Here is a 25092-nt window from a genome sequence, read left to right as displayed (position 1 = left end):
TGCTGCCCACCTTGAAACAAGACAAATTCCATGTCCTTCCACCTCTCCTTGTGTATATCTTTTCAGTCTCAACATCAGTGGCAAGACATGAAATTATATATAATTGCTGTTGTTTATTGGATGTGATAATGGCACCTCTTAAACCTTGTACTTGCATGGCCAAAATTGCTTCGCAATTGCCCCATTTGACAACATTTGGAAAATCCACACAGCTAACATCTGTCATTGCTCGTTATCAGTGTCAACAAATGGAGGCAAGGTGGAAACACACAGATTTAGAAACACTAAGGAGCCTGTTTCATATCATAAAAATAACACCAAATAACAGACCCATGATGGTATGAGGGGAATCAACAGGTTTGGCAATATTCACTAATCTCTCTGCTGTTACAACAATATTTGTTCTCAATTAATGCAGCATAATGCTAATGTACTGCTTTCCGTTTGTGTACTCTCTTCTATAAAAACTACAGTATGCTAGAGAGCTGTTGAACAGGTAATTGTTATGGAATACAGATTTAACAAAGAAATTAGAAAGTGAATATTTACGTTTAAAAACCCTGTGACTGAGAGGAACACCATTCAATGATCAGACCATCCACTGATTAGAACATGTCAATAAATCTCTATGTATTTTAGACGGTAATCATCCCCACATGTCGTCTGCTGTGGATATCGAGTCCTCTGTGTGTGTGTGTGTGTGTGTGTGTGTGTGTGTGTGTGTGTGTGTGTGTGTGTGTGTGTGTGTGTGTGTGTGTGTGTGTGTGTGTGTGTGTGTGTGTGTGCTTGTATCTGAGAGTGTGTTTGACACTGTTCTTACCGTAATGAACACTGCTGATTCCAGGTCGTGCTGACAATCATGAAAAAGCTCAGTTATCAGAACTCTTCACTGCATGAGAGCGGTGTTTGTTTCCCTATTTTACTTGTCTGTGTTTGGACAGACAACATCACTTGTTTATTGATATTTCTGTCTGAAGGCTGATTGAACATGTCTCACTGTGGAATACTGAACCCAACATTATGATGGATCAATAATCTTTGTTCATTTAAGGCACAAAAGAGTTAAAGAGGAACCCTGCCATGCAGGAAAAAGATCCTTCTAGAGCTGCTGAGGAGAACCTACTGAAGTGACTGGTTTATTACAGTAATACAATTAATTAATGTAATTTAATATTCAAATAATACCTTTGTTGATTAGCATTTAATTACAAATATGAATATAAATCAGTCTTACCTTTTACAAAACCACTGCAACCTTTGATAGAAAGTAATACAGAGAAATATTACTTTTTTAAGGGACAAACAAAGACAATTTAAATGTAATCATTTTTAATTATAATTTTAATTATACTTTATTTGACAGTACAAAACAAAATTATACAGTCAGAAACACCACAAGGCACAGAACAGCAGCACAGGCATACAATTTGGGACATAATCAACCCTTGTGTGTTACATATACCATAAGGGGTGAAAACAAGTCATTGCTGACCCTATTTGGAAAAAAAGGGTTTCATGGTTTCTGATTAACAGAAAAAGTTTGAGAAAAAAAAGTTACATGGATTTTCAATGTAATTCTCATCAAGATCCTTAAGGCTAATATATATCTATATATATAGTTGTTGGTCTTGTTACTCAATATCATACAGTACAATACAATACAAGGCCCTCTACATTACATTTACGTACACAGATATGTAACTTAAATGACTTCATTAATTACATTACACACTATTTATTTGCAGTTCAATAAAAAGGAGCTTTTTAAAACAGTCTTAAATAGTGAATAAGATTGTGTAAACGGTAAAAATTAAAGCTTCATGCCTTCTGTGAGGAGAAAAAACGTGACAGTCATAGTTTCCAAATCACAACCTGAAACTTTGTGGGGTGAAAAATAAACACCCACAAACAATAAATTTAGCGCGGTTGCACTAATTTGTGACTAGTGGGGAAGAAAGAATGATCTGAAAGTAAATTAACAATCAAGTGGTCTACTGATTAAAAGAAAGAACATCCCTTGGCAATATGTTCTCGTTTGAGGAAGCGATATCTGAATTTCTGAGCTCATAGTATTCTTTGGTTGATTAAATCAGCAGTGTGGTTGAGGATGTTTTCACTCTTTGAAAATGAGTTAAGAGTGTTTGTGTACTTGTTAAACCGATAGGACTCCAGGGCAGCTGCTAAAAAAGACAGTTTCAGTTTTATTATGTTGTGGGAATCAAGTCACCACTGTGATTATTACTGTAAAACACAATGGATGAGTGTTACAATAAACCAACAATTGCTAACACTGCCCAACTGTTGGGTCCATTCAATGTAACTGAAAGAAAGGACATCACTTACAGAAAAAAAAAACATGAATTTCACATTTGCAAAAACTCGTGTTCATATGTGACCACATACACGTGACTGTGCACATGTGAAACATGATGTAATGTGTGAAGCCCATGTAGAGTCCCATGTGAAAACTTTATATTTTCCCAAAGTTACCGTATGTTGCAACATGTGGAAAACATGTGTCATACAATGATTACGTGTCCCATGTGCAAAACATGCAAGGAGTTGATTTATTTTCAATCAGTTTTACTGATCTGTAACTTTTGGTGTTATACAGCCAGCTCTGTGAGAAAGCTCTTGTTTACTTGGACGTCGTTTTAGCTTTATCAAATTACGTTAGCAACTAAAGCAAAGCACTGCTTGTAAAGTATTTGGATGTAAACAAATGTATTTTGCAGGAATAGCTGACAGCGTTATACTATTGTTAACAGTCTTTAAAACGAACCAGTAAATAAACAATTACAAAACATCATATGGACTGGGATTCAGTAAAACCTGTGCTATTCTTTCGTTTAATTTCTGACAGCTAAATACTTGAAGAGTTTTGATCCACAATAAGAATATGACAATAATAAAAATCCAAAGTAAAAGTCTCTAACAGTTTTAGATTATAAGCGAAACAAAAATGAAATTAAAACAACATAAATAAATGAAAAAGCACTGGCTACACCAAAACTAACATGGTATGCATTCAGGGACTTTTGCATTCATGGAAGTAGCGGGCTGAACACCACACAAACTGTTTGATTGAATCCCATTCACCGGTGTTCATTAAAAGGTGGAGAGGGCCAATGCACAGCTTCACACATCCACTGTCAAATTGAAAGAACACTACAACTTCTATGTTTGTTTTTATTTATTTTTTTTGTTGGCACTTTTAAACTCCACCCACCACCATTATCACTGTGATCAATTTCAATGGCTCTCCTCTTCTTAGCTCTTCAGACCTTTGCTGTGCATGCGTTCATCCACCCAGTGTCCATACTGTCATTCTGTCTGTCTCTCTGTCTGTCTGTCTGTCTCTCTCTCTCTGTCTCTCTCTCTCTCTCTCTCTCTCTCTCTCTCTCTCTCTCTCAGACCACCAACCAGTGGTGCAGCTGTGGAAAAGAAAAAGTTGAATTCCATTGAAATAAAACATAGCACTGTGCTATTGTACTGATGATTCTGCTTAGAATAAACTGTAACAGCAAATCAGAGAAATACAAAGTGTATATTTATATAAAACCTGCAGAATGCTGCTGCTGCTGCTGCTGGATATGTGTGATTACAATAAAGTATGATCAAGTCAAGACTTACAGTGAACTGCCGAACCTCCCCGTTGTCTACCAGATGATGCTCTGTCTCCGGGGTGATGGCATAAGCCAGTCTCTGTTGAAGACAGAGGAGCAAATTAGAGTGCCTGCTCGAGCAGAACACGGTATTTAATCTTTAATGAAAGGGCTCCATCAAGATGAAAGATTAACAGTTATACGACTTATTTCCGCCAAGAAGACATAGCACATACTTACATCGCAAAACTTTCCGGGCAGTGAGCAGAGTTTGTAGATGGCATAGAGAGGCACCATGGCCATCGAGGACATGGCCAGACACCAGCCCACCATGTTAGCCCACGGAGGAAATGTGTAGGAGCCATAGCTGGGAGGGTTGAACGTGGCGAAGCTCACCACAACCATGAACTAAAGGAGAAGATGTGTAAACAAAATACTTGACAGTTCAATGGATATACTCTTGAGAGCAATTTCATTAGGTGGCCGTTGAAGATACAGGAGGTTAGCATTGGTCGTTGAGCCATTAAAATGACCTGCATAGGAAGAAATTAAGGGGGTGCTGGATGCCAAGCCATGCGCCCAATCGGTCATTCATTCCTGCGACTAAGTGAATCACATCTTGTAGCCATGCAAGGAAAGATGCTTGCAGAAATAAACATTAAAAAAAAAAAAAAAAAAAAAAGACCCACCGGCAAATCTGAGAATCAAAGGAAGGTTTCTTACCATCAGAGATTCAGGACGGTTTCTTGATTCTGTCTTTTGTGGACAATGAGTGATTTATTTTTATGCATCCTGGATGAAATGCTATAAAAGTTAAAATTCCGTATGTTGTTACAGTACCAGCTCTAAAATGAAATTTAGTAGTCGATCTACAGATTCCTAATGACGTGTCTCCTTTTGTTCCAAAATCATAGTTATGTGGGTGTACTGCGTACAACCAGTTGATCAGAAATGTCATTGAGAATAAGACGGAGGATGGTGGAAGAAAAACAAAAAACATCTGCCACTCTTCGTTACACTTGGCGCAAAGTGGCGCCGAGCACAACTAAAGTCTTTGCTGGTTTTACACTGACGCAGCTGTCATTCTTCCACATACTTTAAACAGCAAATGTACTTTACAAGGAGTTTTGGTCTTAAAATGAGGTTTGGTAAGGCGCATTAATGGTGCATTGCTATCTTGATGCCGCTGAAAATTATTGCACAGTTGACCAACAAGAACCTAGTCTTACGACAATGGCACAGTATTTTACTGTTATTTTATATGATTGTTGTTATCGAGAGAGTAATATGTGCCTACGTAGGCAGGTGCACAACACAGATACATTCACACACACACAGAGCGGGACATGCAGCAGCACACGAATGTGAAAAAGATTACAAATAAAAAGATTAAAACATGAAAGATTTATACTGGAACATCAATCTGCTCGTGTTTCTTCTGCAGAGAAGTTTTCTGCACTTTCTTTACAAAGGTGCAAGTGCATCTGGCTCTTGAAGGGAATATTAGATGACACTATGATTGTCTTTTTTTTCCTGAAAAGGTTTTTGGTCGGCCTTGTCATTGCAACGTGTTTAATTAATGAGGTTGAACTCACAGTCTCACCTCAATCTAACGTATTCTTCATAGTTATTACCTGTCTGGTTTGTGTTAGTGTTTGTTCGACTCACCAGGAGGAAGCAGGGGCTGACAAACTTCCAGCACAGCCTCCAGTACCTGCCTGGTCGCTGGCCAATCATCTCCTCGATGTCATCACTGAAACGGTCCACTCCTTAAGCACACAGAAATACTATGTATATATATATATACACATGTATATATACTATATAATAGCGTGGTTAAAAACGTACTAAAACGGCCACATGTACAACCCCTCCTGTGTATTACGATACAGAGCATGTTTGGGTCATAAACTCTCTTCCTCCTACTTGGTAGGAACTCCATGATCCAGTTTTTATTTTTTTGTTCCCCATGCGTACTTTAAAATCAAAAGTTTCCAATGCAGAAATCCTCAACACCAGCTGCTACACCATTTCTGCATTGTCACGATATTCCTTATCTTCTACCCCGAGCTGTGCGTGTTTTTGTGCCTTTCTGCCTGGAAGGCATCTCTCGCTGCAGAGGAATATATCCAGACTGACGACCAGGTATTCAGCACAGCTAAAGGTACTCATGCAGTGGACAGTAGAACGAAAGACCAAAGTAGCCACGGGTCAAGGGTTCCCATTAGCAGTTATGAGGATGGAGAAAAAGGCCCACTGAAGCCTTAGGCTTGATTTATCTGGCTTGCCAAGGTCAGGACCCCCTAAAGTGGGGCAATATGTTGACCCCACTGCCTGAGGCCTGGTTAGTATTTAGTCCTTTCTGCACCTCTTCAGTCAGGTCCAGTTGACATGAGGCAAGAAACTTAATACAGAAGTTCAGGTGAATCGTTCTGCCTGACCTTTAGATTGTTTTCCTAATACTTTATGCCTGCTGGTGTTTCAAAATGGGGGTCAGGATTTCACACTCTATGAAAAGTCTTGTTTTTAGTTGGTAGTACTGTAGGTGAAAATGCATGCAAACATCGACCACAAAGCAGCGGGTCCAGTATACCAATAGATATCGATTAGTATTGTAATTATTTACAGAACCATAAGAGGTCACTAAACAGCACACTAAGGGCTGAATTTGGAAGTTTTATTAAGCAATGCATCTTATAAAGAAGTTATTTACACCTTTCCAAATAAAATATTTCTTCCGTGTTGTGCCTGTAGAGTGCCAGAAAAGTGTAATAAAAATCACCCGAGACAATGCATGAAAACTCTCTTATCGTATTTAGAAATAAACCATAGTGATATGGAATGTTCGAAGAATTTAACCTCACGTTTATGGCAAAACTATGTCAAAAGGAGTGTCATGAGAATCTGGTCATCTGGAGATAAATTGACTCGGTCGCCTCCACCCACAACAATCTGCAATCTAGCTATTAGACAGCTGACTCCTGCCCATGACAAATGGGAATTGCCTGTTCCCCGGTTGCAATTTTCTTTGAGTTGCCTCACTGCTGCTCAGTGAACACAGAGGTAACACCGGCAGAGGTAAAAATTGTGTCCATTTGTTCATCTTATGAGCACCATGGCTATAGTGTATCCTCGTGCTTCAACAATACAAGCACAGAGACTCTGTCAGGAACTGAAGAAGCTGAAAACCATTTCTTAGGAATATACTTTTTTTTTTTTTACCTGCAGTATTCTTATATCTAATGGAACTATGCTGCATTCAGGCACACAACATCTATAACAGATTTCTCATCAAACCCTCTAATAAAGCATCAGCTTTGCTGGCCATGAAAAAAAATTAAAGTCGTCTGTTTTCCCCCGCTGCCCATCCGTCTGTCCATCTCTCTCACCATAGAACCATGCAATACCGATAGCTTCAATAAGCACTCCAAAGAGAATTGATGTTCCAGCCGCAAAGTGGTCCAGCAAAGTGAACACATACATTCCTCCCTAGAGAGAAGAAAGAGAGGGAAAACAAATATGAATACAAGTTTTATTAATCATGTTGCAGTCAGATCTGACAGAAAAAAAAAAATCAACTAAATGACATTAGTTTGTAGAAATTATGTTTGCATGTATGAAGTTCCAACAGTTAAACCACAGCTCAAAAATTAATATTAATCAGTTCTCAAACAAGAGCAACATGCCATGAAACAGACTCCCCAGTGTGGAACTTACATTTGTAACACAGAAGAGGGAAATGAGAAAAGTGGAAACGACAATGAAGAGGGTGAAGAGCTCTCTGTGTTTGTGGAGGAATTTGAATTCATCAATTAGCCCCGTGATCACCGACTCCATCCCACCCATCTGCAACACAAAACACAAGAGTTAGAGGGGAAGACAAAGTCAAAGTGTCAAGCTGTCACAGCAGCTGTCTCATTCTGTTTGGATAACTGCGGCCCGTACTGACTTTTTTGTTTTAGATTTTATATCCAAATGAAGATCCGAAAGGAATTTTCTTCACCATGTATATAGATATAACACACAGATATGACATCACAATGACTCTTGACACAGCACATGAACTAAGAGGCGTAAACGTGAGTGTGTGCTGGTGCATACTCACAGCACTGTCAATGCCCAGTGTCAGCAGCATGATGAAGAAGATAACTGCCCACACGGATGACCCAGGCAATGTAGCAATGGCTTCTGGGTAAATGACAAACACCAACCCAGCACCTACAGAACACAAGGTTCAAGCAGAATCATTGACTTCTTTTAAATCACTTCTTAAAACCCATTTTTATGGAATTGCTTTTAAATGATGTCGTCCTTTTATGTCCTTTTATGCAGTTCTTTTGTTCCCCTGTTTTTGTTTGTTTATTTCATTCAGTTATTTATTGTTTGTTTTCTATTCCATTTGCTCGTTTTGGTTATTTGTTTGGTTTTGTCGTATTCATTACCCTTCATGGGATGGTCTTTTTTGCCTCCTGTTTTTTTTTTTTAAATGTTTACCGGTATTGACATTATGTATGACTATGCTTTGCTTCTCTGTAGAGCACTTTGTAAACTCTGTTTTTAAAGGCGCTATATAAATAAAGTTATTATTATAAGCACGTTCAAGTGAACAGCAGCACATCTCACACACACAGTAGTGCATAAAGCATTTACCATTGAGGACATAAAAGCGGCATTCATGACACGGTGGTTGAAGAGTAGAAAAAAAAATAAACAAAAAACTTGCTTTACAAAAAACTTGCTTTACCAAATTAATGTCAGCCTATCTTCCACTCTCTAATTTCACACAACATAACTAACTAACATAGCTAAAAAATGTAGCTCCATTTAATACCATACCATCTCTGGCCACTTTGTCCAGAGCCACGTTGTGCTTGTGGGACATGTAGCCAAGGAAGGAGAAGACCACAAACCCGGAGAAGAAACTGGTTAAAGAGTTGATGGAGCTGGTAATGATGGCGTCTCTGGATCAATAAAATAAGGTTGGGGAAAACAAAAGTCCACAACAAGAATGTTAAAAAAAAAATGCAACAGTTAATTAGTCAGAGAAATAGTTATCTGCATGATTGACCAGATCAATTAAATAGTTTATCAGGAATGGGTCAAGGGCATTTTCCTATTAGCTTGCCTGCTGCAATGAGTCTGGGAGGCAGAATAGTTAAGAGAAGCTGGATTGATTTTATGGATTGTTCTGTCAAGTTGTTAATATCTTGTGTGACACGCTGGTGAGTTATCGCTCTGTGGTTTCTTGGGAAGTAGCCTAACCTTTTACCAATTGTAAAAACACAAGCAGAGAAATGAACAAATAAGTGTTAAATGACAAAACCAGACAGGACCTTCCTTAAAGTGCACTCGAGAAAAGTGAGCTCACGCGTGTCGCGCAGTGTTCAAGGACAAATCCTCGAGGTGGACTGTGTCATGTTTGAGTTATCAGAAACATTGAAAAAGGCAAAAGAGGAGATAAAAGCCTCCTGATGATTTTCAAAGAGTGCGACAGTTTTGATTGGTGTTACGGCTGTCTGCAGCACAGCATGGTGTCAAAGACATAGCGGGTTTCAAGGAGCTTCAAAGGTTATTGTAATTCACCTGCTTATGTTGCGTGCGTGTTTTGCGAAAGCAACTTCCCATCCTCTGCCCGCCACTGTGAATCCCCACCTGCCTCTCCCTCCCGTGTGTCTTTACCTGTAACAGTTGTTGCTGAATTTGTTGTAGCTGGAAAAGGCAATTAGCACACCAAACCCCACACCCAGCGAGAAACAGATCTGTGTCGCTGCCTCAATCCAGACCTGGGGAGCGACAGAACAAGCACACTTGTGTGAAGCGGCAAACAAAAGGCACAGGAGAGGAAAAAAGCCATTATTAGAGATAATTGCAGGAAACTCATTCAACAGCAGTAGATGAAAGACGCTTGTGAATACGGGGGGTAATTTTGCAAATTACTGCTCCATGCATCTATCTAATCTAATTCTCCAATTGCTCCCATGCATCTCTCGATCTCTCTCTTTCTTGCTCTATGATTCTCCATAACTGAGTGCTTTGGTCCCGCTTACTTATTGAGCCTCTTAACACCTATTATTAAGGTAAATAAGATATCGTACTTTGTGATAGCAAGTTTCACAATCTAGGACAATATTATAAACAGGTTACACAAACAATTTTCTCCCTTTTCTTTTTTATCTCTCAAGTAAATGCTTATTTACATTAAGATTAAAAACCAATGTTGTGTGCAATATTTTTTCCCAAATTGGTCTACAGCAGGGGTGTCAAACTCACTTTAGTTAAGGGGCCACATACTGCCCACTTTCATCTCAAGTGGGCCAGACCAGTAAAACCATAGCATAATAACGCATACACAACGACAACATTTCTCTATGTTTAAATCATTGAAGGTTTTTGGATGATAAACCCTATTTTAAAGGGCTTTCTACAATAAACTAGAAACATAAAGAGCAAAAACTCAGACATCAGCCCACTGTTTATCTGCCTGGGCTCTCCTCTGCAGATTTAACGGGTCACAAAGCGAGCAGCAGCTTCTCTCTCCGGAGCAGACGTCGCATTTACGCTGTTTCTGAAGCAATTACTGGATCGATTAAAAAAAACAATTACAAAACGTTTGTACTCATAAACCTTCATATTCTCATAGAAATGCAATGTATGTCTTTCTGTAATTTTCACACTTAGCAAAGTCATCCGGCGGGCCGAGCTGGACCCCCTGGCGGGCCGGATCCGGCCCGCGGGCCGTATGTTTGACACCTCTGGTCTACAGCATACCACAAGCAGAGACTGGCAAGTAACATCTCTCTAATGTGATGCGCGCAAATTCGCAGGAATGATTCCCGATTCAGGCTTTTGTGATTCAACATTGAAGATTAAAATTAAAAAAATTAAAAAGGTACACTTGCCATTATATATGGAGAATTGCAGCACTAGAGTCTGCTGCCAAAAAGTTATTTACTCATCCTTGTCCCTGCCCTCCCTTCCCTTCAATTTTGTCTATTTAATTTCATTTTAACTCATTTTAATCTCTTCTGTTTTTCCATTTATCCATTTTGATCCTATATTTGTTCTACACTCACTATTGTTGGGGTTTTCCTTATCTTAGCAAAGCCATCACCACAACTACACAAATGGTTTCACTGAAGACTGCAATTCTAAAATACTTGAGTGAATGCAGAAGCGATCTCCCATTGTAACAGCCGATTTAATAATGCAATTCTCAAGTGTTTACGATGACAAATCACACAAAACATACTGTAAATACTGATTTGTCTCTGTTGGCAATTTCAAAAGGCTCCAATGTTAACCTATATACTTGCTCTCTGCGGCTGTCTATTATGTAATGTGCACAGGTGTCAATGCAATGTTATAATTTACTATTGCCAAGTCTTCGGTCTATCATAAGCATGATATATCCAACCAAACATGTTACCAAATAACATTTTAAGGTTTCTTTACATGTAAAGTGATAATGTTCGATGAAGAAAGTAAACAAAAAATGTCAAAGCATTACTTTAAAAGAGCCTTTCAGCCCAGTGATACACCTTCTTCTTCTGGACCCCAACCACTCTCACTTCACTTGTGCCCCCCCTCCTCTGTTGGCACTCACCTTGGCATCACAGAGTCTCAGGAAGTCCACAGAGAGGTAGGCCTTAATGCCATCGATGGCTCCGGGCAGAGTGACTCCGCGGAGCAGCAGCACAGTCAAGACCACGTAGGGCATGGTGGCTGTGATCCACACAACCTGAAAGAGTCACACAAGATATATACACACACACACACACACACACACACACACACACACACACACACACACACACACACACACACACACACACACACACACACACACACACACACACACACACACACACACACACACATATAGATACACACACAACCCGAATACCAAGAGAGGAAAGGAGGACACACACACACAGATATTTACACACACGCAAGTTAGAGAGATATTTCAAGGACTTTAAACCCAACTACTGCTACTGGTGCTGCGTTTCATTATCAGGCAAGTTTATACAAAGATTAAAGTGATTGACGACTCACTTGATGAATATTGGGTAGGGAATTATAGCAGAGTTTTGGTTTTAAACATTAACAAACATGGCTACTGTGTTATGTGCCACCTTGCCAGAGGTCTTGACTCCCTTCCAGAGACTGAAGTAGAGCAGAACAATCACCACGGCTAGACAGGAAGTCAACTGCCAGCGGGGACGTCCCAGGTCATCAATACCATTACTGTCCTGAATATGGAGCACTCCACGTCTAAGGAAAGAGAACGTACAAGTGAGAAATGTGGCCACTCCTAAGGCCTAAAGTGAAGGGATTAGTTCAAGAATATTGTGATCAATTCACACAGAATTCTAGCCTAAAAAGTTGTCACCATAACATTTCCTGTTGTTGAAACACTGAGGTTAACATTGTAGCCAATTTCTGAGATGCTTTAAGACAAGTGCCAGAGATACAGTTACTGCCCACAATGCATATGGTATCCTTTTCAACAAAGGTTCATGCTTTTCTCACCACTAAAAAGGAACCAAAAGGAATTGATGAGATTAAAGGTAAAGAAAGACCTCTGTCCAAATCTCCTTCTGATCCTCCAAATGGGATTTAATTATACTTTGAAACAAATTTGGAAAGAAAATTACGATGGTAGATATGAAAATTAGGAAGACCTGCATGCATACACTGTGTTTAAAATGTTGCTCTCCAGGACAAGGGATACTATGCACAACACAAACATATCTGAGGTACAGTATAATGTGCATTAGAGTTCAAGGTTCGCTCTTTGACCACGTGTGGCCTGCAGTCAAAGAGATTTCTGATATTGTCCGATATAAGCCTTTGGGTACCAGTTGTTTTGCCATCACTGTGTGCTATAATAAAAGGTTCATAGTACATATGAAGTGCAATCAAAAAGCTCAGACACTGAAGCAATAACTTTTATGAGTAAGTCTTACAAGTTACGTCACTTTTTCAGTGTTACATGCATTTTTTTGAACCACTGGCATGTGCGCATTTGCGATTTTACCATGGACTTGAACAGAGCGCACACTAAATTTGGTGTCTAACTCACAAAATTTGCAATTGAGATGCTAGAAATACTTCAGAAAGCCTATGGCAGAGAAGCAATGAACCGGGGGAAATGTTTTAAGGGGGTGACAGAATATCACTGTCAAAGACTGAAGAAAGTGTGTCAGGGCAGGAGCGCAACCAGGTCACATTTGCGACATTGAATTCATTCCCCGGGGTCAGACTGTCAACACAGAGTTCTACTGCTGTACAATCTGAGGTGTCCGATGGACAACATTTTGCACAAATGAGCTGAACTGTGGCATGATTGTAACTGGGTTCTCAAACCTGACAATGCACCTGCTCATAGCATGCAGACGGTCAAGTTTTTTTTGCTGGCAACAACACAATATAACTCTTCGGATTTGGCTCCCTGACACTTCTTTCTGTTCCCCAAATATTAAAAAAAAAAAAAAGAAAAAAGATTTGCGTTCTCTGCTCAAGTTTTTGATCCATGGTGGAATCACAAATATGCACACACCATTGATCACAAAAACAAATGTAGCAAATGTGCTGTTGATCAATTGACGTAAGCTGGAATACTTACTCACTGAAATGATCACTTTCCCCTGCTCCATGTGAATGCTGAATTAGTGCGCAACAGAAACTTTTTGATCATATATACTTCATACTTGCAAAGGGGACCGATACTGGTCCATCAATACAAAAGACCTACACCACCCATAGAAAGTGTTCCTACAAGTAAACTACAAGGGTCGACACCTATGATGACAAAAAAACTTATCAAATCTATAATTTCAATGTTGATTAAACCAGAAGAATATCCTAGGTATTTGTTTACCTAGGTATACACTTGCATGGAAGTACACATGACCTGTCGGACTGGGGCATACGTAAAAAATACAGTTATCACAAAACCACATCCTAGAGGAGTCTTGCTGAGTTGCAATTTAACTGAATGGACCGATTCTAGATGTGTTATAGAGAGAGTGTTCCATCCAAAAACAGAAACTCTGTTATGTAAGTCACCTTTGACCTGTGATCATTAAAACCCAAGTAATGAAGAGGACAGGAAACTCAAACAGGCCCATCTGTTTCCTAATAGTGGTAAATTCTGTTGTTTGTACAAATGGAACATGGTTGCCGGAAAATCTGTATTTCGCAAGAATTTTCAGCGTGAATGTTTGGTTGAAGTTATCACAGGAGTGCTTGGAAAGGAAAAATAACTCCTTTTTTTGGATGAAACCTGGAAATCTGAAGAAGTTTAGGTGCCAGGGCTGCAAATACCGGTTCTAGCTGGAGATGAGTTGAGATTTAACACGAGAGCATAGTTTAGCAAGTTGTAACATCAGGAAGGAAAGCCAAAAACAGGCGTCTCTGAAGGCTATAAAAATCCTGAGCTTGCACACCGGGTTGTCCTTTCTTGATCAACGTGTACCAGGTTTAATAAAGCGCTCAATAAATCTTGACCGTCATTGACTTTGCAATCCATTATATTCCATTGTTTTAATTTCTTTGTTGTGCACTTAAATCTAACATCAATGACTGACCAGTACAAGTATGGAGCAAGACGAATCCTTCTATCTTATGTCTATTTCAGATTCATACTTTTAACTCCTTTGATGATTTATTCACTGATCTATCCTTAGTCTTTGCTTTGCACCGATTACCCCCATATTTACAACAGTTGTAATAACATATAGTGCACAATCATGTAGGTTTTTAGGAAACGCTCATGAGGATAGATCACATCAAACTTTTTAACCACACACCCTCTTACCCTCAGCAGCCTTAGTGTAACTATAACGTGAGTTTCCACCATATAAACAAACTGTCCACAGCTACCCCCACACACATGCACACAACTTATCTCAGTTTACCAGTCGAGTCAGGTCAGAGACTATTTACAGTTTAATATACATTTTGGATTGAACACTCTCAGTATAACATCTACAACTAAATGGCGCACTCAGGATTCATATGGCTAAATTCTAGCAAATGACGATGGCCACACAGAGGGCATGCTGCACAACAACATCGTTACTCACAACGGTAGTTGAGGTATACGCCAGGATCTTGATATCGATCGTAAAATTGGCTCAACAACCAATGCCTTTTTGTGAAAGCCGAGTACCTGAGGTTTCTCACTGACAAAGGCACATTTCAGAACCCAGGAAAGCAGAAAGATGCTACACAAAGGGGGTTTGTATATCTGTTGCAAAATCGTACAGTATAGTTATAACATCTCAAAGATAGAGACAGGTTGCCAAGACAGGAAAACTGCATAGGCTATAAAAGGAATCAGATTTCAAGGTGTACTTTTCTATAGCATCTTATGAAGTTGAATTATATGTTTCACCTGAAAGACTGTTGACGCCTTGATTCAGATAATTTCAGAGGGAGCTCAGCAAATAAGACTAAATAAGATCAGCCGACGACCATCAGATGTGGTCACATTGGCTGCAGGTGGTTCTGTGTAAATAGCACACTGCCATTGCGACAAACATGGATGAAGTGCCTGCACTGTCACAACAGAACACCCCTCACTTGTTGGAATAGGAGACACCTGGTCAGCATCACAGAGAGGGAGACAACATCAGCTAAATACAGCCAAATGCTTGGTTTATTCTTAAGAAGAAAAAAAAAAAACTGATGTTGAGTTCTGAATATTATATTATTTTAAAAAAATATATTGATAAACAGAAATTCATTAGTGAATCTAGGCTAGAGAGAATCATTGGATTACTGCATTGCACCAAACTTATTTCCTTGTGCACTACCTGCAATGGACATGTGCCAACATGACCCTCTCCATTGCTGCACCTAAAAGTTTTCAACTTTGGACTCCTTTGGCCTTGTTCAGATTGTCAGCCCAAATCCGATTTTTCGTCATATCCAGATTGATTTTATGAACAGCAAAAAAAACCAAACACATGAAATGTAATTTTTGCAATCCGAATCCAAACCAATCCAACGTCATTTGGAGGAGGTTTGAAATGCGATTCCAATCGGATTTTTACAGATTTGTCTCAGTCCGGACGCTCTGCTTGAAGCTCAGAACGTATTTTTAACAATAGGCCACAGACAGAAGCTGCCATAAACCTGTCTTCACGTTAAATGTAGTGAGCCAAAAGTACCAGGATGTCCTACTGCATACGCTTGTATTTTGCAGTATGCAGGTCAGCATGCTACTGTGGCTGTTCAAACCCACAATCCTCTGCGTAGTGGAAGATACGTAAAATTGACTTAGCTGCAGAGAGAGTTGGTGGCACTAATTCTCCGCCCGCAAAAGGACAAAGGAGAAGAAGAAGAAAAAGAGGCATTACAAGGAAGCGTACTTGTTCCAAATTGCATCCTTTTTCCTTTTACTTCAAATGTCGTGCTACAGATCGCGACAGATATGACCAAGCGGCTCAAAGTTCAAGGCGCATTTTTATGATGAAGTAGTATGTCCCAATTGTAAACATACTACATGCAACAGTACATACTTTCTAAGGGTAGCTGCAGTAAATACTAATAGTGAAAAGAAGTAGTATGCCATTGGGAACGCAGGGAAACTGTCTTCCGCCACTCTTGTGCCAGAAGCTTCCGTGTTGGAAAGCCATGTCACCAGCGTAGCTACACGTACATCGTTACCACAGCAACCCATGCTGACAGGTTGATGTCTTCACACTCCAAATCCGATCTGCTCACTTGCAAATAAGAGTGTCTTTCCTAAAGGTCTGATTTGAGAAAAAAAAACAAAAAACTGATTTGATTGTAGTCTGAACACAGCTTTAGAGCTGAAGAGGAGGCCAACTTACTCAAAGTACTCCTGAGCAGGCGTGGCTTTGTAAATGTCAGTAACTGAGCTGTTGTCAGCCCAGTCTGAGCAGTTCGGGCTGTTCCAGGTGTTGTTGCAGTGGACCCATGGCAGCTCGCGGGTGAACGAGGAGAAAAGGTAGAACAGCGCCCAGGAGATGATGACATTATAGTAGAAGCCAACATAGAGGGAAATGAGGATCACTGTAAAGCCTACACCTGTTAGGGGAACACAAATGATCAATATTATACATTATATATAATACTGTATGTGTATATATATAATCTTGTAGTTTAATTCTATAGAAATTAAATTAAAGTGTGGACATACAGAGAAAGAGAGAATGGAGATTGGCTGAGCTCACTGCCTACATTTGCACCTAAAATACAGAAAGGGGATCTTGTGGGATCTCTACCAGTGCCTTAGCTATTCTATGTTGTTCCTGAATTACCAAGTAAAAAACAACAACAACAACAACTTTAAAAACAAATGTCCTCTTCATGCCATAATTATCAACTCATCTACCCTTTCTGCAAATCAGAAACAATGTCCAGTCTTCTAAGGCTGAATTTAATTGTTAACCTTTGTTAAGAAGCATGACCGCGACCGTGCCTTATTGATTTCTTTGTAACGCGGATGTGATATTTGTCTAGGGAGTGATGTCTCTTATTAGCACCACATGCGGCCACGCTGTCGCTCCATCTCGCTCCCCGTCTCCCTTTCTCGGTCCTTTTCTCCAAATGCATCGATCCTGAGAGGAAACCAGCTTGTTGATCGGAACAATTACTGTCAATACGGGCATGCGTGCGTGTATTTGAATAATTACTGTTCTCCTCCTGCTGAGAGACAGAGAGCGATTGAAGCGTGTGATTAGAACGTCAACGTACTCAGTGTGGTCCCTGACAGACGGCACATGTTCACACGCAGGAGGCACACGCACATGCCGAAACACATGGAGCGACACGCACCCACTGTGGGCCGTCTTCAGACCGACGAGGACACGGTTTCACACAAGACGGTGCCACGGCTTCATGCTGCAAAGCAACAGATGGTCTGCTGGTAGCTCGGGTACATCTTTAAATTCAGAGTTAAATGAGGATTTAAGTGACACTCCAACTTTTTTTTTTAAATGATTAAAGAAAATCAGCAAAAAAAAAAAACAGAGCAGGATTATACAGTGAAAAGAAAGAGACGTTTGACTGCACAACAATCACGACTTGTAAAGTGTATAAAAAGCAAGAAAGAGTTGAAGTGTGTCATTATATTTTCAACCTATGACTTTGAACAGAAACGCGAATTGGTCGTAATGTTTGTTTCTCCATTAGTGTGCGTTTGGGTAGCCTTCTCCGGAACTGCGCTTTGCTTAATGATGTGTTGAAAAGTACCCTAAAAGAGTGTCAGCCGGTGTTACCTGCCACCGTCTGACAGAAGGATTTGGACAATCAGGACAAGAGTCTAAAAGCCCAATTTCCATTTGCTTTCCATCTGAGTGCCAACAGAACCTGACGTTCATGGTGGGGTAGGGTGGGAGGGGGGGGGGGGCAAACAATGCCTGTCGCTGCTCAAAAACAGAGACAAGCAGACAAAAGAGACTGGCATGTGGGCAGACTAGCAGACAGAAAGACATGTACATATTAGAGGGGGTATGTTATCAAACAGACAGCCATGTGGGCAGATGGACATACAGGGGAAAAGAAAAAAAAGAAAGAAAAAAAGGCAAGTCACACCGTGACGGACAGATTTATTATACACGTGCAAGGGCTCCTGTTAAAACATGCAAGTGTGTGAAAAAAAAAAAAAAAAAAAAAGAAGCACATTTGCATGTGTATGCAGCCTCCAGTGTTGGCGTGTGTGTGGGCATGAGCCTGTCCGCACTTCTGGATATGCTGTACAAAACTTCTTTTTTTTTCCACAGAAGACAGTGTAACTCGTTACAGTTGGGGGAGCACAGCTGTATTATTGACGGATGCATTTCACTGAGGGCAGGTCCTGCTTCTGTGCATGCTGGTTCACTGTCGTGATTTACCGGGACACTCAATGGAACTGAGCCATCATGAATACACCTGGAACACATCATCCCCTACGGTTTCCTACAACATGCCCTTTCCTACCTTTGAATATGGGGCATATCTTCCACACCCCTGCAGCCCCCTCTCTGTTGTACTGTCCCAGAGCCAGCTCCATGTAGAACAGAGGCATGCCGGCTATCACCATGAAGAACAGGTATGGCACCAGGAATGCACCTACATCGACGCAGACAAGAGAAAGTGAGATTTTGAATGCTGAGCACGCATACAGCATATACGGCTCCTCGGAGATATTTGTTTGATCTGCAGTTTCAAGCCAGACATTTTATTGAAAATGTTTTGAGCCTCGTTATGCAAAATGTGTCATTTGATAGAATATATACCTAATAATCTAAATATTTGATTGGTTTCTTACTCACATGGAAATTGTCATATATGTTTGATGCCAAGAGACCACTGAGAAGCGACTCCAAAGCAGAGGGATAACTTTAATATTAATTTAATTACTTCACTGCTCTATGTTAAACTGCCTCCATGAAATTGCCAGGTTGAGGGAGATCCTTTATACTGTATATTACAAATGTTTATGGTGGTATGTGGTACAGCTACAGCACAGGGGATGTAAGAGTATTATTATTATTAGTATAACTCAAAAACATAGTTGCGTTTTAGTGGACTGTTTCTTATTGTTTAATAAAAACAAAATGTTGAGGAAAATGAGGGAACTCATATTTTCCTGTGCGAAAGAAAAAAAAAAAAAAAAAATTGTGCCAATTGCCTCAAACGAAACCTTGCAATATTTCCCTACACACAGGCTGGATATTTGCAAATATAGTGTCCCCAGAGCCGAGTGTCAGCCTTGACCATGGCTATAGTGTCCTTTCATTTCCAGCCACGGTATCATTTACAGCTCTTAAACATAATGAGAGCTCTATGTTAAACAGCCGTAATTAGTGACACTGATTGTTAGAGCTAATCTATTCGGAGCAGCTGTGGTGTTTTTCCCCCTATTTTGATCTCTGTAAAGGGTTGAAAAAGAAAGAAAAAAAAAAAACGGCGCCCATCGTACACAAGGATTTGAAAGACACACGTAAACAAACACACCTGCACACAAGCGTAAAATACTGCGTGCACCCGCAGCCATACGTGCACGGGAAATCGTATGGTATACCAGTGTGGCGTTAAAATAAATTTCCCCTTCTTCTCTCCTTGAAGTTTTTTTTCTCCCTGTTTTGTTTTTTTTCCCTTCAAACACAATAACAATATTTATCCTCTTTCTCTTTCAGTGTAGCGGATTAGTGAAACCTTAAAACAGCTCCCCCCCCCCCTTTCTCTTTCAGTCCATCTCACCTCCTCCGTTCTTGTAGCAGAGGTAAGGGAATCTCCAAACATTCGCCAGGTCCACAGCGAATCCGATCACAGACAGGAGAAAGTCGATTTTCTTTCCCCATGTCTCCCTCTCCTCCTCCCCGCTGGGGTTAGTCTGAGTCTGAGTTGGAGCCACCAAGGTAGTCGAGGTGAACTGGACCCCGTTCTGCTCCTTTACAAGGACCAGCTCGACCTGAGGGGTCATCAGGTTTACAATCAGTCAAATACAATGTTGGATCAGAAGTTTCAAACAGAAAGAACATGTTTTTCCAACTAGTGTTAGAAAAGTTACTTGTGCCTGAATATCAAACTATTTGTAAAACATCAGTTCAGACGTATTTTCATCACGCTTTAATGCTCATTATGCATCATCACTATACAATTTTGATGTAATAGAACCACAAACACATCATATAAATACACTGAACGCATGCGATTTAATGACAGTTTGACCCTCATTTTTTGTATTATTCTTTTACTTCCCACACATGGCGGACGGCACCCATCGGCTTTACTCCGTGCACCAAGCAGAGCTTTTCGTCAGGTCCTCGGTACCGCACGGTTCAGTTCAAAACATTGTAAATGTTCCCCCACAAAGTCAAGACAAATTCAGTAGAAAAGAAATGGAGAAATTTGCACAACGCAGTGAATCAACGTGAACCACCACATGCGTCTCAGGTCTGTACTGACCTCTTTGGGACCCGTCGTGTTGGAAGCGGGTTTTTCTGGGGCCACGACTGAGGACATCACGGCGACAGGGACTCTCTCTGTCAGCGTGAAACGGTGCGCAGCCTTTGAGAGAGAAATGCCGGCAGTTGTAGCAGAGGAAAGAAGGTGACGAGCATTTGGTGCAGAGTGAGAGACAGCAAACATAGTAAGGGAAATGAGAAATGAGGTTTATTGCTGCAAATACACAAAGCCTTCAGGGGGACTCATAACAACATTTGAACAAAAATGTAACAATAAAAAGCTGAAAATGAAAACCTTTTCAACACTTAAGGTGTAATATGAAAAAAAAAAATATAGTTTTTAGAAAAATGGCAAAGATTTGTTCTGCATGTTCAACAGCCTGCAGGGCGAATACACGATGATTATGGGTACACAAATGTACTTCCAGCTTTTGAGTTGTTTGATGAAACACATACTGAGTAAGAGGAGAGTGGAGAAAAGCAACAAGAAGTGATGGGATCCGGGTAACGAGAGGAGATGGGGGAGCATCTCTACAAGCTCATCACTGCGTGCTCATTTCATTTTACACTTGTTGATCGCCATTTTGCTTACAGATTTGGCCCAGCACATACGCACCCTGTCTAACCCCCACGACATGTTGTACGTCAGATTTAATTCAGTTTAGAGGTGTTAAAGTGAACATATTTGTATCACTAAAAGTACCAATAAAAGGGCCCAGAGCTGTTCGTTGTTTTAATGTTTTCTTTTTTTTTGATTTTTTTTTTCCAGTAGGTTCTCAAAAATGGAATCTGCTTTTGTAAAGATCATGTCATTTTATATTTAAACCTTTCCCATTGAATTGCTAAAACATTTTCCCAAATTTAAAAGAGGTTACATTTGAAACAAAATTCTCTTCAAAAATAAAACAAAGAAAAAGAAACAAACTCACCTTTGAAAAATGGCAGGTCAAAGCTTCTCAAGTTGTCACTTTGGAGTATTTAATTCCAATGCTGATGTTCTTCAGTGCGCTGTAAACTGATGCTGATCATATTTACGCAGACATTCGCTGATAAATTAGATTCGGACCCGGATTAAAAGCCGAGATGTTGAGCAAAAAAACAGGAAGAAAAAAGACTGATAGTCACAGTGAGACAGGAGATGAGGATAAAGACAGAAAAAAGATGAGAGGAACTGGCAATCTATGATGAGTTGTAGAAAGCCCTCCCTCCTTGGCGCTGGTGACAGACTCACAGAGACCAGAGCACCCTGTGGTCTCTTGTATGGAGATCTGTCTGCGGGACCACTCTTGAAATATGAGAAACAATCAACAACCCCCCCCCCCCACCCCCCCACCCTCCCATCACCGTCACTCTCCTCCCTCCCTACTCACCCAAGCTTCATCCGTTCCTCCTCCTCCTCCTCCTCTCTCACATGTCATTGCATTTTTTCGCACCTGATTTAAGCATTTTTCTGGATACCGTTTAAAGTCTATGGGATAAAAACAACAACAACAAAGATATTTCAACATGTTCACACATGTATTTTTCGTTTTTCCCTTTGTAATTTTTGTTTTGAGTCCCAAATCCATAAGCAAAATTGTATGACACTGATAATGACTGTCTAAACGTATTAAGCTGACTTCAGTGGAGAGCCTATTTCTGCTTTCATTCGACAGTTTCTCTGTGGATGATAAATGAATGTAGTTGTGGTTAACTCTGTCCATAGGCTTGATGTTGAAGTGGCTTATCTTAGCGGTAGCGGTGTTGGCAGCAATCTGGTGCAAATTCAGTAATCAAAGGAGTCTTCATCGGTAAGTGAGCGAAAAGATGGAAAAAAACAAGTTATTTAAAGCTCCTGGAAGCTTGACTTAACACCTTAAGTGTTTCTTGATAACATTGAATTGTTTTGACCAAAGAAGCCACAATCAAAGTTAACAGTTCTCTATAAAAAATAATTTAAAAAAATGAAACACCCCTCAGTATCATCATCATCATCACAGTAAAATAAAAATCAGATGCAGAACTCTGTGGGTGTGGTTTCTTATATTTGATTGACATGAACTTGGCAACATAAGCAAACAGCCCAACAACTGTCTAATTTTGATTTAAACGTTGCTGATCGATTGGTTCGTGGGATTAAGCGACGTACATTTTTTCCAACTGAGCCCCCACCCAAAATAACCGCCAAAAACCCAAACATGGAAATCTCTGAATTAAAAAACAACAACAACAACAACCCTGAGCTTTGGCAGGTCATTCTGTGTTCATGCAGGACACAGTTGCTCATAGTATGACACGGATTAAGAAAATACATTTTAAGGGACTGTAATTCTCGTCTATCTTGTTTTTCCGTAGGCGACATCAAATCCCCTCCTTGCCGGTCACCATGAAACCAGCTGCCCTTTCCTCTTCTTCTGTCCTGGCTCCACCCATAAAAGACCCTAATGACCCACCTGCAACACAGTTAAAGCAGAAATCTCATTACCTGTAATGTCCAACAGCCTAAACACAATCCGTCATGACACCCAGACCTCTCCCATTTCAAACTCAAGCAAAATAAGAGCAGGGCGCCAAATAACACAATCAGCCCGCTCCCCACGGACAGATTTATGACCCGCGCGTCCAGAATGACAGCTTGTTGTTTGCACGCCAATCACGGTGATCAATTGGCCACTAATCCCATCCTCTGCCGCCACCACAATGCACACCTCTAAAGTGCAATCATTCACCGAGCCCCGGGCCTCATATCAGAAATTGTTGGGTCGATGCAAGTCGTGCCGGAATTATGAGGTCTCCGATGTTTGCTTGGACAACGACGAGTTGGACGTAATCGAGTGGCTTGTTTTCATACATAAACAGCTGCGGCCCACAGAGGAGAAGGGACCGAGACCACGAGGAGGCGGAGGGGGAAGGATCGGGAACAGAAGATGGCTGAGCGAGGGAAGGAAGAGGGAAAGGAGAAGGGTAGCAGAGAGAGGAAATAAAAGGGAAAAACAAAAAGCAAAGATGATCAAAGTGATGCGAACTAAAGCCTTTCCTTCCAGCCCAACCTGTCCTGAAAAAAAAAAAAAGCATTTAGTTCCACGAGCTAACAACAACAAACGTCCTGCCTTGACCTGAACATGTATTTTCCATTCTAACGGGTTTTGTTCCGCTTTGTTGACGCTCTTGCATCTGGATCTGAAACATACAGAGAGAGAGAGAGAGAGAGAGAGTGGGAACCACAAGCTTCTCTTCCACCCGTCTTGCTTCGTCTGAGCAACGTCTGCTTACTCCTGCAGGAGGAAAGAAAAGTCGCACAAAAGAGGAATTAGGACAAATTCTTGATCTATTCAGCCATGAGCACCGATTTCAAACAATTAGAGCTTTGCCCCCCCCCCCCCAAAACACAGACTACCATTTCACCTGCTGAGGAACGCAGCGGGGACTCTCGACAAAGTCTCATTCGGTAACAACCGATGTCGTGTCGAATGAGGTCTGCAAGAAGGGAGTAGTTGTTGGTTAAAAGAAAACATTTAATTAGTAAGTGTTCACTCGAATTATTCACTGAGAAAATGCCACAGGCACTTTGTTCCCAGTTACATACCAAGAAAGGGAGCAGCTAAGGCCCCCGCTAACCACGAGGGGATATTACTAAACCTTGAGATACAACAGCTCAGACACATTTGAACTAAATGTCTTTAAGCATGGCAACGTGTTCATTATGACATAGCTAACGCACTGATGTTTAGCGTGTATAACGGTTTGTTCTTAAGCTGAGCGAGTTACGCTGATATTTGTATAATTGGGATGAGAGGGTTGGATGTACTTCATATTCAGTTAGAGCTTAAAACTGCCACTCAGCCAGTGCAAATCCTTCAATCAATGTAAAAAAAAAAAAAAAAACTCCGTTTTTGTAGAGCCACATACATAATACAGACACTTCATTTAAAATGTATCGATAGTCTAGAGGCCCGTTTCCAGGGTCTTCGTAGCAGCTCTCATTATGCATCTCATTTACAATAAAGCTCAATATATTACAAATCGTAATACAATACATTTAATGGGACGCAGAACAGCTTGAGGTAAGTTTAAAATGACTGTACCTTCTCCATGTTACCTCAAGGGGGAGACATTTATACATTAATCTGGCAGTTGAGGACATATTATTTTTTTAATTTTTTAAAATGTTGCCCTGCTTGCAGTAAGGCATATTTGGAGGATTCAGTGAGACTGGAACTACTAAACTGATACCACAATTACACTTTTCTCCTTAAGACCTTTTGTTTTCCAATTCAAAACTAAGAATGCAAAATTAACTTTGTTGTAAGCAGTAAAAAAAAATCACACAAAAAAAAAATCACTGCAATCACTGCATTTGTGATATAAAGTATGAATATGCAAAATGCGTATGGTCATGTATGTTCTATTGGCCATCAATGTCAGTCTAGTATGTTCATTATTTTGAAAAAAAAAAAAAATCTACATTTGCAAATGTTTTCTTGCATTCCACACCCTCATTTCACACACACACACACACACACACACACACACACACACACACACACACACACACACACTACAACACACACTACAACACA

At 40.3% G+C, this 25092-nt stretch overlaps 1 protein-coding gene across 1 annotated transcript; it reads right to left on the bottom strand.

The window, feature by feature from the left end:
• Window positions 1-1322: 1322 nt before the first annotated feature.
• Window positions 1323-21774, bottom strand: slc6a3 (solute carrier family 6 member 3). The gene is made up of 16 exons (XM_069693194.1): window positions 21463-21774; window positions 20535-20636; window positions 19827-20037; window positions 18561-18692; window positions 16451-16667; window positions 11741-11879; window positions 11209-11343; window positions 9285-9388; window positions 8442-8566; window positions 7711-7823; window positions 7323-7451; window positions 6995-7094; window positions 5274-5374; window positions 3846-4013; window positions 3634-3705; window positions 1323-3434 (listed from the first exon to the last, which is right to left on the bottom strand). Exons 2-16 carry the CDS (start codon window positions 20589-20591, stop codon window positions 3411-3413), a joined length of 1827 nt encoding a protein of 608 aa, XP_069549295.1. The 5' UTR covers window positions 20592-20636; window positions 21463-21774; the 3' UTR covers window positions 1323-3410.
• Between the last annotated feature and the right edge of the window lie 3318 nt (window positions 21775-25092).

The sequence above is a fragment of the Brachyistius frenatus genome, unplaced genomic scaffold (assembly GCF_029030835.1).
Source record: "Brachyistius frenatus isolate BFR_SWC_R1_liver_20210118 unplaced genomic scaffold, ASM2903083v1 Contig_14, whole genome shotgun sequence".
Taxonomy (NCBI): Eukaryota; Metazoa; Chordata; class Actinopteri; family Embiotocidae; genus Brachyistius; species Brachyistius frenatus.
Note: the sequence above shows the minus strand (reverse complement) of the source record. Positions and strands in the feature narration are given on the sequence as shown.